The sequence below is a fragment of the Galeopterus variegatus genome, unplaced genomic scaffold, assembly GCF_000696425.1.
Source record: "Galeopterus variegatus unplaced genomic scaffold, G_variegatus-3.0.2 Scaffold393, whole genome shotgun sequence".
Taxonomy (NCBI): Eukaryota; Metazoa; Chordata; class Mammalia; order Dermoptera; family Cynocephalidae; genus Galeopterus; species Galeopterus variegatus.
Genome location: NW_007726504.1, coordinates 607,328 through 623,835, shown reverse-complemented (window position 1 = coordinate 623,835; position 16,508 = coordinate 607,328). Strand labels below are relative to the sequence as shown.

At 34.6% G+C, this 16,508-nt stretch overlaps 1 protein-coding gene across 7 annotated transcripts in view; it reads left to right on the top strand.

Moving 5' to 3' along the window:
* Positions 1-16,508, top strand: part of MEF2A (myocyte enhancer factor 2A) — an 83,300-nt gene that overhangs the window by 26,904 nt on the left and 39,888 nt on the right. Inside the window, exon 1 of one of the 7 annotated variants that reach the window (XM_008568288.1) lies at positions 335-410. The exons of the other annotated variants lie outside the window; for them this stretch is intronic. Coding sequence (XP_008566510.1) covers positions 396-410 — 15 coding nt within the window. The 5' untranslated portion in view covers positions 335-395. Of the gene's footprint in view, positions 1-334; positions 411-16,508 lie in introns of those variants that run through there. 7 annotated transcript variants of the gene reach the window in all.

The following is a 16,508-nucleotide window of genomic DNA, read 5'->3' as shown; positions in this document are numbered from 1 at the left end:
GGTGCTTCTTTGAGAGGTGTGGTGGGGATGGGTGGGAGATGGAATCTGGTTCCTCAGGTGAGCAAGAAAGAAAGCTAAATGACTTTTGTCTCCTGAGATCATCTAGTGCTGAACATAGAGAACTGGAGGCATGATTATGCTTAGGTTTTCTGACGGTGTTATAATATCCTCAATGAGGCTTTTGGAGCAAATCACTTTTTTCTCCTCATGTTACACATGAGGAATGGAATAGACAGGGAGTGTTTTAAGAGGCTTGCCTAATGTTTTACAGGGCTGCAGTGGAGCGGCAGGGAAAGGGAAAAAATAATGAGGCATCTGAAGACAAGACAAAGCTTTCCTCCACCTCCAGCCCCCTGCCCTGCTCTTTTATTCCTAACAGAGCCTGAAGCAGCAGGATGATGATTCACAGGGTGAGGCACACAATCCTCATGGCCCTCCTCCTCTTCCCCACGTGTCGCTGCACCATCACCTCACACAACAATCACTGTAGCTCTTGCAATTTCAGTTTTACTATTTTTATTTTGCTATGTATTTGAATATTATTATTTATCATACAATAATTGGTTTTCATTTATGTGCTTCTTATAAGGAACTATGCATCTCTAAGTGTGGGTTTTCTTGTCTTGAGAGGTCATATTTTTCTCCATTAGAGATTGATGTCATTGGTATGTAAATGAGAGTTCATGGGGAAATGGATGATATATTATCACTTTGTAATATAACTCACATCTCTGTAATACATTTCTTGTGATTATTGATGAATACCTATTTGTCCTTTTTATGTCCATATGTGTCAGGAATTGAGTATTTTAGTATTTCCCATCAGATAAAGCGTTTTTTTCTCTGGATGATCTTTGATGCATTAGTCACATTTTTGACCAATGAGAAAAGAGGAGATAAAGAGGATGGGAGAGTGTCTGAGAAAATTTTCTCTAGAGGTGGCACTATCACCAGGATATGTCCTTTAAAGGATATGGTTGGAGAGGGAAAAGAGGGAGAAGAAAGGTGTTCTAGGTCAAAGGGGCAACTTATGTGGAAATTAGGAAGATGAGACCCCACACAATTCATTTATGAAGTTGAAATCAGCTAAGTATAGCTGTAGTATAGTGTGAAGGGTGGAAATAGCTAAGATCTGAGAAGTAAACCAGATCTGTATGAGCTGTGTAAGGCTCTTGAGTTTATCTTGAAGGTTTGGGTAGCCACTGAAAGAGCTTAATAGAATAGCTGCCTAGATTTCACTATCTTGCATTTCCCAAGCAATAAAGTATGTTAAAACTGGAAAGAAAGAGAAAAGTGGTAAGATATTGAATGCGATGTGTTATTTCTACATTTTCTGTTTATTGCACTGATATTTATCATACTACCTATCAGGCATTATGCTAGACACTGGGAATATAATGGTAATTAGCCACATTGCTGGCTTTTTCCTAACAGAATGATGTGTTGGCTATTTATTATCTTAGTGCAGAAGTCCTTTTGTTTGATATACTTCAGTATGGATTCAAGATTCTAAGAATTCCAAGATTTTGATGTTTCCCACGAAGTATTAATCATTCAGCATATAAATATTATACTGCTATTAGAGCATTAGAGCTAGAAGATCATTTAGAGCAAAATTTGCTGGTACTTACCATGTTTATTAATGTTCTCTGTATGCCTGCGAAGTGTGATATATATACACACACACATAGTATAAATGATATTTCAGTTCTCTTATATAAAGGCAGCTAATGCAGACATGTAGTTTTTTGAAACCTGGCGCTTCAAACTCATAATTTAAAATTGAGACAGCTATATAATTTTCATATTTATTTTGAAGTTATTTTTGTGGCTCAGTTCTAAGAGAGACTCTATTTAAGGACCTGGATTCTACAAAAAGAAAGGTATATTCTTTGCATAGATTAGTCATAACTCTACTTTTTAATTTACAATTGTACAACCAGTGCCGTACCTATAAAAAATTCCAAATGGTAGTATGAATTTCTTATATTTTAGAAAAATAAACATACTTATAATTTTCCAGGTTTTTATTTGGTTGATTCACAATTTCTAACATATGTTTTGATAATTGTGTATATTAAGGGTCTTCTATGAAGAATATTTTTATATGCTTAGGTGATTGATACGTGATTGTGTTTTTTCACACAAAAACAATGTTTCTTTTAGATCTTATTTTAATTCATTAACAATAAAACATCAGAAGATAAACTTTTCATATTGTTTTTAAAATGTTAGTGATTTTTAAAACTTGGGAAATAGGCTACATACTTAAGCCTTCTAGAATAAATCAAAGTTCAGTTATGAATGTTGGAATTTACCTCTTATAATTCAGTGAAGAATATTTTTCTGTCATGCTTTGTTCTCATAGAAATTTTCTTTTTAAATAACTGTTTTGTTGGTTGGCCAGTTAGCTCAGTTGTTTAGAGCACCACCTCGTAACACCAAGGTCAAGGATTCAGGTCCCTGTACCAGTCAGCTGCCAAGAAAAAAAATCATTGAAAATAATTGGTTCTTTATTTTGTGGTAATTTCTGAACTTGAGTTCTTATTTCCAGACTTTATTTTGAAAACCTTAAATATGTTTATGTTAAGAAAAAAGCACTTAGAAATAGCAACTAGTATTTTAGAGGAATTTTTTAAAAATTGGTTTTCTTTTTTTATGCCACCAGTGTTCATATAGGATTATCCCATAATATTTTGTAATTAAAGTATTTTATTGCTATTTTCCACATTTGAATAGTTGAATTAGGTTTTTAAAAATTGTTCTGTTACTTTGGGGTATAAAAAACCTGCTAGCTATGTTCTGTAATACAGAAAATAATGTTTTAGGTGGACATTTAGGTATTTTGTGGAAGGTGTTTGACATTAGACTCTCAAATTCTATTTGATATTTCACTTATTAGTAATTCAAAGTAAATCAATCTATTTAGTATTCTAACTAGCATATCTTGGCAGTATCAATCATTTATCTATCGAATGCTTACTGTTCCAGATTACTAAGCCCAATATATAATAGCACAGAGAGAGCAGAATTAAAATTCTAAATCTTGTGGGTTTTGACTGTCATTTAAAATAATGTATGTGAAAACATTTTGAAAAATATACCATATTAGTTAAGTTGCTTCTGGTTGCAAGCAACAGAAGACCTAACTGAAACTGGTCTAAAAAATTAGGGGTATTTGTTATGTCACATAAAATTTCCAGTAGTGTGGTAGAGATTAGGCTCTATTAAAGTGGGTTCCAGGTCTCTGCCGTCCCCCATAAGCTTTATCCTCATGCTGACTTTTTCATGTTGATAAAATGGCAGTGGCAGTTCCAGGCCTTCCATCTGCACACATCATCTAAAGGAACACTGTCTAAAAGAATGTTTGGTGATGGAAATGTTCTCTATCTATGTTGCCCAGTATGGTAGCCATTAGCAATGTGTAGCTGTTGAGCATTTGTAATGTGGCTTGTGCAACTGAGAAAACTCGTTTTTAATCTTATTTAATTTTAACTTAAGTAACCGCATTTGGCTAGTGGCTACCCTGTCTAAAGTATTACAGGTCCGTTGTGTTCCAGAATTTCCAGCTAATGTTCTAAAAGTAATTCTGATTTTACAGGTTTAGATCACATGCCTACTCACCTCCCACCCCAGAACACTAGTCATGGTGGTGGAGAGAGGATGGAATCTGGCTTATTCTAGCCAGATGTTCCACATCTGGGACTTAATATAAAGCTACAATAATCCAGACAGTGTGGTATTTGTATAGAAATCAACATGTGGTTCAGTAGAACAGAATAGGGAGGTCAGAAATGGACCCACACATATATGGTTAATTGATTTTTGACGGAAGTACCAAGATAAATCAATGAGGAAAGGAAAGTCTTTTCAATAAATTGTGCTGGAAAAACTGGATATTCATATAGGAAAAAAATAATCCTCAGTATTTACTTCATATCATACACAAAATTTTTGTGGAATAGAGTGTTTGTATAGGGGAGTAATATAAGGTAAGGCCAGAGATAAATTGGGTATAGTTTATAGAGTGCCTTGAATATCAGGCTGTGGCATTTGATATTTGTTCTATAGGAATTGGGCAGGTTTTGGAGGTGTTAAAAAGTTTACGTAGTCAAATCATTATTATACAAATATTAATCTGGTAGCAGATAATCGTCATTTTAAAGGAAGTTGATGGCTTTTAAAAATAAAAATAAACTAAATTATCTTGTCTCTTAATTATGATAGGTTTTTAGTAATGTTAAGATTTGTATGAAGAGGAATCCTATTCCGTTTGGTTTGAATTGGGGAGGGGATATTAAAGTGTGGGTTTAGGTTGTGTTCTAAAGAATGTGATATGTTGACACCATGTTTTTTTTTAATTGATCTATAGAAAATTTAGGAGTGCATCATTTATAAAAAGGGCAGTATTAGAATTGATCATAATGTTAACATCAAATATTATTTTATGGGGCCGGCCCGGTGGCGCACTGGATAAGTGCGCCGCTTGGGAAGCGTGGCGGCACTCCCGCCCGAGGGTTCGGATCCCACATGCAGACCGGTTCCCGCTCACTGGCTGAGCGAGGCGCAGGGGCAACACCGAGGGTTGCGATCACGTTGCCGATTCCCGGTCCGGTACAAGGGCAACACTGAGGGTTGCGATCCGTTGCCGTACACGGAAAAAGACAAAAAAGACAAAAAAATATATATATATATATTATTTTATAAGTAATCTTTATAATATGACTGTAAACAAGCAATTTAAATTAAAACATTTATATTTAAAATCTCTTCATTTTTATTCACTATGAAAAAATGGCTAAATGATCAAAACTATTGTGAAAAGAGGTTTGTATGTTATAAAAAGGTTAGGAAACTCTGATCTACTTCTCTGTGTCATTTAATTGATAAGGAAGCTGAGTCCAAAGAAAGTAAAGTACTTGCAGGGTCATATCAGTACATAATGACAACATCAAGATTTAAATAATGTTCTCTTGAAGATCTTGGGTTTTCTCAGAAAGACTGTAGATCCTTTGAGGCAAAGACTTTGCCGAAGAACATTAGTATTTTTCACAGTGCTCAGTACAAATGTGGAACACAGCTTCATGATGACCTATAAAATTAAAGGCAGTGTTGTTCACTTCAGTGTTAATTCATTTATGATACTCTTAATTAAAACTTCATCAAATGTTACAAGAGCTAATAGGGATAAAAATATAAAGTATGTTTAAGTGGAACGAAAGCTCAAGAATAGAGGAAATGTGATTCTCTTTACTCTGTAACACTGGAATTTATTTATTTATTTAATTCTCCATCCTTCACATCTACTCCCAATATACTGTATATTACTTCTAACCTTTAGAGAAGTAAACATAATTAAAAAGAAAAAAGTACAGAGGCTCCTGCTGACTACAATTTATGCATTCCTGAAAAATCTCAGAAACTGTAAAACCTGTGCAGCTTTGTGTCCTGAGCACTAACATAAACAGTTGGGGAGATAGCTTGAACAGCTCAGTGAGGCAACTTAGTGTAGCTAGTGACTACCACAGTGGGTATATAAATGCACAAAATTACTTGAATAGAAATGCTGGCAACACTTTAATAAGGATGGGGCTAGTGGGTCTTAGGGCAGTACACATGGCAGCATAGCAATGAGCAGTGGGGGTTGCCATTAAAATGGGCATGGGAAATAGTACAACCTGCAGTAAGATTAGGAGTACCCTCTGAAACCCTCCTCTTAATTTTCTTTTATACAGATAAATTCTGCTTGTCAGTACAGCAGTCAAGATGAGGGCTTTTTCTTTTCCTCCTAAAGAGTATAATGCTATTCTCACTTTTCTGGCTCCCCTTGCCTAGGAAAAAATCACCAACGAACTGAAGTGACTTCATTATACTGACATCATTCCCTATTACTAGTTGCATATAAGTTAATTTGCATTCCAAAATACATTTTGTTGTTTAATTGTGCAAGGTTTTTTTCCTCTTTTGAAAAGATTGCATTCATCAGTTTATGCTCATGTGAATAAATGGCCACTATATGAAAGGAAATTATACAAAGAGGGGAAGTTATATTATTTTTCTGAGTTTCTTTTAGGTATATAGAAAGTTTTCTATTGGGTTTTGTTTTACATGGTTCTGTTCACTGGCAATCTTAACATACCTGGATACAGTATTCAGTAGGTATTAATTCCAGTGTGATAATTATTCATGATCATAGTAAACATTCCCATAGCTTTTGGTAACCTGCTTGAAGTACTCTCACAGTACCTGTTATCTTTAAATCATTGCTCCAGATATCCTTCACATTCATGTGAAACTGAATGCATACTTTATTTATTGAAATATGCTAAACATACCTGAGATTAACTTTTCTTTTTATTGAGATATAATTTACGTAATATAAAATTGACCACTGTAAATTATGCAGTTCAGGTGTTTTTAGTATATTCACAAGTTTGTGCAACCTCAAACACTATCTAATTCCAGAATATTTTTATCAACCCAAAAAGAAACCCAGTACCCATTAGCAGTCACTTGCCAAGGTCCCCTCCCCCTATGTCCTGGCAACTCCTAATCTACTTTCTGTGTCTATGGATTTGTCTGTTCTAGACATTTCATATAAATGGAGTCATACAATATGTAGTCTTTTGTGTCTAGTTTTAACTTGGCATGACATTTTCAAGTTTTGTTCATATTGTGGCATGTGTCAGTGTTTCGTTCTATAGCTAAATAATATTCTATTTGCTACTAGGAAGTTTGTACACAAGTTTTTGTGTGAATATGTGTTTTCATTTCTTTTGGGTATCTAGGAGTAGAATTTTCTGGGTTGTATGGTAAGCTCTGTGTTTAACTTTTGAAGAATTGCCAATCTCTTGCACATCTAACTTTAAAAAACAAACAAAAAAAAAAAAAACCCAAAAACCTTAACAAGAAAACAACTTTGTGGATATCATTAGAAAATGCTTTGATTATTTTCTCCTAAAAATACTGATCTTTTAAAAATTGCAGTATTGTTGAGCCAGGTTATCTGGACCAACTCTCCTGCTGGGGACAACAAAAAATGTTAGATAAACTATAAAACACTTCTTTACAGCATCAAAGAGCTCTCAAGGAATATGCCAGGTCAAAATTTAAGAGGTGAGAACATGAAGGTAAAGAAATATTTAAAGCTCTGGCTACCCTGAGTCATTTGCCCATCTGGATAAAACAATTGAAAAACTGAGCTCTAAGTTCTGATAGATTCAGAAGCAAGGGGAATGTTGTCACTCTTAGGTTTATGAGTCTAGTAGATTGCTGGGACCTTAGGAGAAGAGGAAAATCCACTGCCTTCCTCTACCCTCAAAGGATTCCAAGGAGAGTTTTTCAGTGCTGAGCAGATGGGGTAAAGGGGAAAAACAAGAAAAGAAAGAACCTGTCTCTGAAAGGTTGTATACCAAGTACTAGTATTGAGTGGAATCACATGCCAAAGTCATATAATGCAGGAAGCCCAAGGAAACTAGTGCCTCAGGTACCTGGAAAAAACAAATTTATATCCTTTTAGAAGAAAGACACCTTATTCTACGCATCAAAAATCTCCTTCAGATAACCTTTCAAAAGCCATAACCATACAAAGATGATCAAGTATACAAGAAAATAAGGCACAATATGCAAAACACAGCAAGAAATAGCAGAAACTGACTCCCAAATATTTCAGGTACTGTTATTATACATAGATTATAGAACAGTTTCACTGTGTTTTAAGAAATTTTTTATAAAGCTTGAAAATATCTGCAAGAAACAAAGTTATAAAAGTGACATAGCAGACTTGGAAAGAATTAAATACTTACAGACATGAAAAACAATAACCAAAATTAACTAAATACACAGTAGACATGGTGAAAGTATATTTGCTATAGCTGCAGAGAAAAACTTGTGAACTAAGAGATAGAAGAAATTATCCAGAATGCAGTACGAAGAGATAAAAAGATAGAAAATACCAAGAGAAGTTCAGAGAAAGGGAGGATTCTGTTAGCAGTTCTAGCCTACATTTAATTGGCATTCCAGAAGGAGGAGCGAGAAAAGGGGGGCTGGGAGAGAGGGTAGGAGGAGAAGGAATGGGGCAGAGGCAATATTTTAAGAGATAATGACAGAATTTTCTGGGATTGATGGAAGTCCACCATCCTTAGATTTAAGAAGCCCAACAAATCCCACGCAGAGTAAATCTTTTTTTTTTTTTAATCTATACTAGACATATCATAGTGGAACTGCAGAAAACAAAAGATAAGAAAACTTAAACCAATTATTCTCAGAGGAGTGCTGACTGATTCTAAACAGCAGCAAATGAAATCTGGAGTCAGTGAAATGATACCCTGTATGTGCTGGGAGGAAGGAAACTAGAATACTATAACCAAAAAAAAAAATATCTTCAAGAATGAAGGCAAAACACATGTGCATGAGCTTTGTAAGTAAATCAGAAGGGGCCAAGACCAAGTCAGGCTTCCATGGTAAGAAAGAAGTCTTCATGGGATGATCAAATGACCTCTACAAGCTTCATGTGGACTATAACCCATGTCTATTGGACAATGACCCATGTCTATTTTGTTTTTTCAGTAAATATCAGAACCTATTAGGATGCTCTCAAATTTTCTTGGATGAAAGGGGAAAAAAAGGCAAATTAAGGTATTTATTCAGTAAACAAAAAGGGATAATGAAAAACCAACAGGCAGGACTTTTGAAGATATACTTTCCTGACTTCACAGTGCACTGAGAGTCAGTTCTATCAAAGTATTCATCTATGTGTAGAAATCCACAACAGAGTTATATTCTCCTTGGTGACAAGCTGAGACTGCTTGGCTGCAGTGTCCATCTGCTGCTGGACAAGGGCCCCAAAACTTTTGGGATTGGGGGGTGTGGGCATGGAGAGAGCATTATTACCATTTGTTGGTATCTTTGCAGTCAGACCTAGGAGTATCATAGAACTGGATAAGACCTTAAAATTCAAGGAAGCCATAGCCTGAAGAGCAGAAATTTCTTACTGAGAAAAATGGATAAAGATCATGGAGCAACTGGGGAAGGAATATGAAGACAATGCCTACAACCACAATGTTCTCTCTTCTGAGTAGTTGAAATGATTACAGCCCTCTATCAGTTCTCCTTTTGGTTTGTTGACTGATTAATGCAATCTGCTAACAGCTCAAGTAACACAGCATAGTGGAGAGAGCATTAGGCTAGACATCAGAAGACTTAGATTCTAGTCCCACTTCATAGCTGTGTGATGAGGGTGGATAGGGATGGGTACTTGGATCTCTCCTAACTTTATTATTCTCCTCTATAAAGGCAAGAAGTGAACTAGAGGATCACAAAGCTACCCATTTAGTTTTGTATTCAAGAACTATTTTAACATACTTTTTTGAACACATATAATCTCAGGATCCTGCTGTGCCTGAAAACTTTGACTCAGTGGACAGATTTCCAGAAAAATATTATTTAACAAAATGCAATTATGAAGAAATAGAAAACTTGAATAGTCTTATTGTCAACTTTATGACAAAATCTCAATTCCAGATGGCTTCATAAGCAAGTACTAGCAGATTTTTAAAGAGGAAGTAATGCCAATATTTCACAAACTCTTCCAGAGAATAGCAAAAGTAGTAACTCCTTTCCTCATTTTACCAGGCTAGTCCAACCTTGATAGCAAAACCAACAAGGAGAGTTCTAAAGAGAAAAGACAGAAGTCAGTCTCACTTTTCATAAATGCAAAACTTTTAAACAAAATATTAGTCCACTTCTTTGTGTTCACATCTTTTTTATTGGAGATATTTTTGTTTTTACAATGACCCATTTTCTCTACTGCTTAGGCACACATCTAGACTCTGTATCAGCCCTCCATGCAGATAGGAGTGACCATGACTGAGTTCTAGCCAATGGAATGTAAGTGGAAATGATACATACTGTTTCCAGGCCTGACCTGTAAGATACCTCCCACATAATCTTCATACTCTTTCTTTCCTGTTTGCCAGCCAGGTGCAAAGAATACACATGGGGACTCCAAGGTCCTGTATGTGAAACCACAAGACAAATGACTCTGAGCTCCAAATAATCCTAAACATGGCTCTCTGAGAATAAGAAACTTTCTCATTGGGCTTTGTATGAATAAGAAATAAACTTTTATTGTATTAAGCCACTGAGATTTATGGGTTTGTTAAAGCATGTAACATTACTTATGCTAATACAGAAATTAAATCCAGCAGTATATAGGAGGGATAATATCATGACTAAGTTGAATTTATCCCAGGAACACAGGGCTATACCATATTCATAGATTTGAAATCTCAATATTGTATGTATCTGTGCTACATTAAATAATATGTATAGAGTCAATGAAATACCAATCAAAATCCCAAGAAATTCTTTTTTAAAGAACTCAACAACTAATTCTGAAATTCAGAGAAGGCAACTGTGAAGTAAGAGGGTTTGCACTACAGTATATTGAGAGTAATTTTAAAGCTATAGTAATTAAGATACTGTGGCATTGGCAAAGGCACCAAATGCCAAAAATACCAATGTAATAATAGAGAACTGGGAAACAGAGCCATGCATATATAGATAATTAATATGTGACAGAGATGACATCACAGATATGAGGGAAGAACAAACTCTAAGCAATAGTGCTGGGTCGGTTGGATATCTATATGGGAAAACCCATGAAATTGAACCTTCCTCACAACTTACACAAAATGCCCTCCAGGATAATTATAGACCTGACCTGAATATGAAAGGCAAAATTACAAAGCTATGTAGAGGATAATAGAGGAGAATATCTTCATGATTTTGAGGTAGGGGAGGATTTCTTATATACAACATAAACATAAAAATCAACATTAACTGTAAAGGAAAAAAATATGATAAATTCAGCTGTTAAAGTTAAGAACGCCTGTTCATCCAAAGACGAGTTAAAAAAGCAAAAAACATGCCACCAAATGGGAAAAGATTTTCCAGTGCATAAAATCAGCTGAGGACTTTTATTGACTGTAAAAGAACTGCTGTGAATCAGTAAGAAAAAGACAACTCAGTGGAAAATTTGGCAAAGTACTTGAAAAGGTGCTTCACAAAAGAGAAAATTCAAATGGCCAATAGTTATGAGATATGCTTAATTTTATTAGTAATCAGGTAAATACAAATTAAATACTCGTTGCAGGTAGGAATGTACATTGATAGAACTACTTTAACAGCTTATGATTCTGACAAGCCACATATTTATGATGTAACAGTTCCAATCTTGAGCATATACCCTAGCGCATTTCCTAGACGTGTGTGCAAGATGTGCAGTAGACTGTGTCTACAAAAATGTGCACAGCATCATTTTCATAATATCCAACAGATTATGAAGCAACTCCAGCGTCTGTAGTAGAATGCATAAAGTTTTTCTTTGTTGTTCATACAATGTGGTTCAGTATGAGAACTTAGTGAAAATGAACAAGCTATACCTATTTGTAACCCTATGGATGAATCTCATAAACAATGTATAATGAAAGAAGCAAGAGAGAATAATATACTGTATGTGGTTCTATTCACATAATATTCAAAAACAGGCAAAGCTGAATTATGTTGTTAGGGATACGTATACATGTAGTAAACCTATTAAGGAAATCCAGAAAATTGTCATCACAGAGTTAGGATGGTATAAGAGGAGAGGTTTGTATGATTAAGGGAGATATATAGAGCTCTGGCTGTGTGGGGTTTTTTTAACCTGACTGAAATGACTAATGTTCATTTTATAATTATTTGTTGAATTTTATATAAGTTTTTGTATACCTTTATGTTTAAGAATATAGTCTTAAAAGATTAAGCTTTTGTGTGTTTTCAAAGCTGCTAAAAAGAATAAGTAGTGTCTGTTTCAAAATTGGAAATAATTATTTAAAATGAGGAAAAGGAGAACTTTTCTCATTTTTAAAATATTCTGATAGTCATTTCAATTCCTTGGAACTTAAAACTTATTATTCCTTTATTTTACAAGTACTCACCTATACTTTGTATTAGATCTACTAATTATCCACTCATCCTGTATCTATGGAGCATTTACTGCTCAGCTGCTTCACAGAAATGAGAAGGTGGGTGGCAAAATTGTGGATTGATTTAATTGACTAGCTTTCTGTACATTTAAAAACTGTGCATATATATCTCTTGAGTGCTTTTAATTCCATAGTTTCACTTGTAAATGCTTTAGTTCTATTAGTTTAGAATGTAATTTGACAATTATTTTAATGTTGAGCATATACAAGGGTACTTCAGTAAGTTAGTGGAAAAACAGAACTGAAAGATAAACCTTTTGAAGTACCCTCGTATTAAAATTTTTTCAATTCTTAGTAAGCAGTAGTTAAAACTGCAGTCTTACCAGGCACAGGCTCTGGTAGATACTCCAGCAGTATAGAGTCCTGAATCCAAAATTTAGTAGCATATCTCAAGATTCCAGAAAATGCCAGTTCTTTGGGATATTTATAAGTTCATATTTAAGACTCCACCTGGCTTAAGTGTTTATTTAAATATATTTAGAATGAAAGAAATCCTGATTTATTTACTCTGTAAACAGAAATCAAAGATTATTGTAATACATGTATGTGTGTGTATGTATGTGCATATATGTAAAATCTGAAATTTTAAGTATATTATTTTTTGCTGAATGATTAACATGAGAGAATATAAGCTGAAAGAAACCCACTTTCAATTAACTAGCTGCCTAATTAATAATATATTTGAAATATGTTTATTTTTTAAGCTTATTGTATAAAAGACAACCTGGATATACTTATAAAAAAGTCTAAACAGCATTGTTCTTCTCAACTCTTTTTTTTTTCTAACCACTCTTCCCTTACTCTTTCCATCTCCAGTTTGCAGAGATTTAGTATGTAGACTAGAAAACATACAGAGAGGCAATGTACAGAGTCTGCCAAGCATTAGCATCTACCCAGAATTCTATAAATGTTTCCTTGAACTTGAAATGCAAGGTTGCTAGTACTCTGTAAGTAGAAAAATAGAACCATGACTTTAAAGATCTTTGTTGGCTTCTGTACCATTATTTGCATCAATTATCTTTGGCCAAAAACAGTAAATAATCATCACTTCCAGATTTGGGGCTCTTTCTGGATTATAGTGTGTGGAAGCACTAGCACATTTTTTGGAGAAATACATGACTTGGATAAGGAGACCATTTGTGACCTTAAAAGATCACTGACAGTTTTCTTCATCAAGATTTTTGATTGCAGGGGATAGAAACCCATTTAAAGTAGCTCAAGCTAAAGGAGGAATTTATTGAAAGGATGCCGACATATGGCACCCAAAGACCAAAAGGAGTACCTGGCTTTCTGAAGGCCACACCAGGAACTCTGTGTCAAGGGCTCCATAGTCTCTCATCTCTGCCACCAAGGCTGGTTTGTAAGCTGACTTTACTAAAGGCACAACTGATGGTCTTCATGTAAAAATGAATTGATGTTCTGGGTCACTATATAATTATTTTTTAATCGAAGAAAAATTCCCAAGTTTTAAAAAAAAGCTTTAATTATGATACTATCTTTTGTATTTCAGTAAGAAAAGATTTGGTGAGCTGTGGGACCTTTATCTCAGAGCTAGTATAGATTTTTTATTTTATTTAAATTGGGTTGGCCCTCTATAGATAGCATAGAGTTTCCCTTACTTTAGGAAATTATTTCTTTTGGTTTTCAGATTCCAGGTTTATGCTCCAGCCTACTGGGTTTAAAATAAATGTAGGTGCTTCTTTCATAATATCTAGAATCAGAACCTTATCGCTAACTATACATTTAACCTAAGGAAAAAAGGCTGCTAATAACCGTAATTCTAATTTTTCCTGTCAAAAAACCCATGGAGAATCTCCCAGCAGCTTTAAGAATATCAGCCATTGTAAGTTAAACTCTTAAGTTGAACTTTTTGAAATTGCACTTTTGTAGTTCAAAAACAGTCAAATATCAACAATATTTGTGGATCGGCCTTGTACAAAGTGATGTTTCTGGATTACCTTATTATTTATTATGTTTTAAGACATTTATAACTTTGTGTTTTAGAAGATTCCTGAAGTCATTTAACTTGTCAAAGCATCCTGATCTCTCTCTCTCTCTGCTGTGTTTTATTTTGCAAGTATTAATAAATACCTCTTTCATGTGTGTAACACTTTGTCTAGATGCTGAAAACGTAAAGCAATGTAGACCTCACTCTTTGATTTGAAAGTTCATAGATAAGTTGAAGATACAGGAAATATACAGAAGATGGGTAAATACAAGGTAGTGTATATTACGTGAAGGTCCTATAGAGTAAGAACTCTTAAAATTTTAGGATAGGAAGCAGTGGGGGAAAAAAGTTCACAGAAAGATAGGGTTAAAACTAGGCCATAGTGAGCTGTAAAACAGTCATACAGAAAAGAAATAGGGTTTCAAACAAACAGACTGGCATCAGTGAAGAAAATTTTGTGACTGTTGTAAGGACAGTAATTTTGACCACTGGCTGGATCATAGTTTTCAGGGAGGATAGAAAATAATTAAGAGCTAGTCTGTAATTCACTTGCAGTCATGCTAAGGAATTTTGATTTTGTGCTCCACATCTGTTATTTCAAAAGTGGAATGTAAGATGTACAAAAATATCTGTTGGAGTTCAAGAAGAAAATAATAGAAATTCTATTTTATCTTTAAAATATGCTTACTAATATTCAAAAAGATTGACAGTCATTCATTCATATATATAATTTATTAAAATATATACATATATCGGAGGCTGTTCCTGAAGTATGTTTGCTGATGGGGTAGGTATATTAGTCCGTTTTGTGTTGCTATAACAAATACATGGAACTGGATAATTTACAAAGAACAGAGGTTTATTTGGCTTATGATTCTGGAACAGCTGCATCTGGCACAGGCCTCAGGCTGCTTCTACTCATGGCAGAAAGTGGCAGGTAGCCAGCGGGTACAAGCAGATCACATGGTGAGAGGAAGCAAAAGAGAGAGAGAGAGAGGAGGTGCCAGGGTCTATTAAACAACCAGGTCTCACAGGAGCTAACAGAGCGAGAACTCACTCACTACCCTTCCTCTCCCAGGGAGAGCATTAATCCATTTCATATGGGATCCACCCCCATGACTCAATCAGTTTCCAACATTGCCACACTGGGGATCAGATTTCCACATGAGTTTTGGTGGGGACAACACATCCAAACTCTATCTATAGGTAATCTAAAAAGTTTAGAGACAGTGCTTTAGATTATGGAGAACCATCAAAAATTTAAAATAGGTAATAAATTCAAAGTGGTATTGGGAGGAACTGAATCTGTAACAATTTATGGGACAGATTAGAAGGAAAAGAGAAAAGTGAAAGAAGATATAATAAGAGTCTAGATACAAGGCAGTTCAGGCTTGGGTGAGTGTGGTAGCAAGTGAAAATGCAAACGATAATCTACAAAATTTGGTATTCCATGTCAACGTAGGAGAGAACAAGTGAACAGCAGGGTTTCTAGCTGTGTTGACTAGGTAAGTTTGAAGAGGGGATCTGTTTAATAAAAGATAACAAATTTCATCTTAGTTAAGTTGAAACAGATGTTCAGAAATTAATCCACATGAAAAGATACAGCAGACAGTTGGAACTATAAACCTTCCAATTTGCCGATTAGATCTGGAAGAAGGCATGATCATTACAAAAACATAAAACATGTCAAAGACTTTTAATTCATTAATGAATGAAAAAACCAATAAGGTATCATAAATAGTTCAAAGGAGAACTTAATATACAGCACATTTATAGTTAAAGAATACTGAAATGAATTCATAAATAGAAATAAAACTGGTCAGTATCCACAGGGTGATAATCAGTGGCATTCCACAGTAAACCATTTCTACAAACAAGAATTATTTGCAGCTATTATTAGTTTTCTGCAAGTTAACTGATATCCAACTATACAGTCTTGTAAAATAGCCTAGTCAAACAATCAAAGATGGATATAAACTAAATGTACTAAATTTCAGTTTTTTGCTGCTCTTTCTTAAAATTGGTATGGAAATTTTAAAACTCAATCACCTTCCTGCTGTTGGTATCTTTGATCAATAGATAGAAGACTTTAAGTTCCTCTTCATATAGGTAAAACTGATTTAATTAATGTCAAAAAACAAAAATAAAACCTCTTAAAGTTTAATTTGGGCATTTTCAGCACAGAAATAATGTGGATGTGATGTAGGGATCTCTTTTCTCTGGAAATGCTTACAGGCAGAACACTACCCACTCTTCCCCTAGCAGCTTGAATTTCACGTTAGGTCTCAATAGCTTCAGATTGAAAGGAACCCTGCTTCAGGAGATTGTGAAGTTTGTCATTTTGGACAGTTACACTCTAACATTTAATTTATGAATTGCCACAAGAATTAAGGATTCCTCTCTTTAATTTCTTGAAGACAAGTACTGAAAGGTCACAAGCCTTCTCTGATCATATTTTCTTAATATTTGATATAATTAATACAGATCACTAATTAGATGATCAAGTATTTTCAAAAATTTTAAATAACACA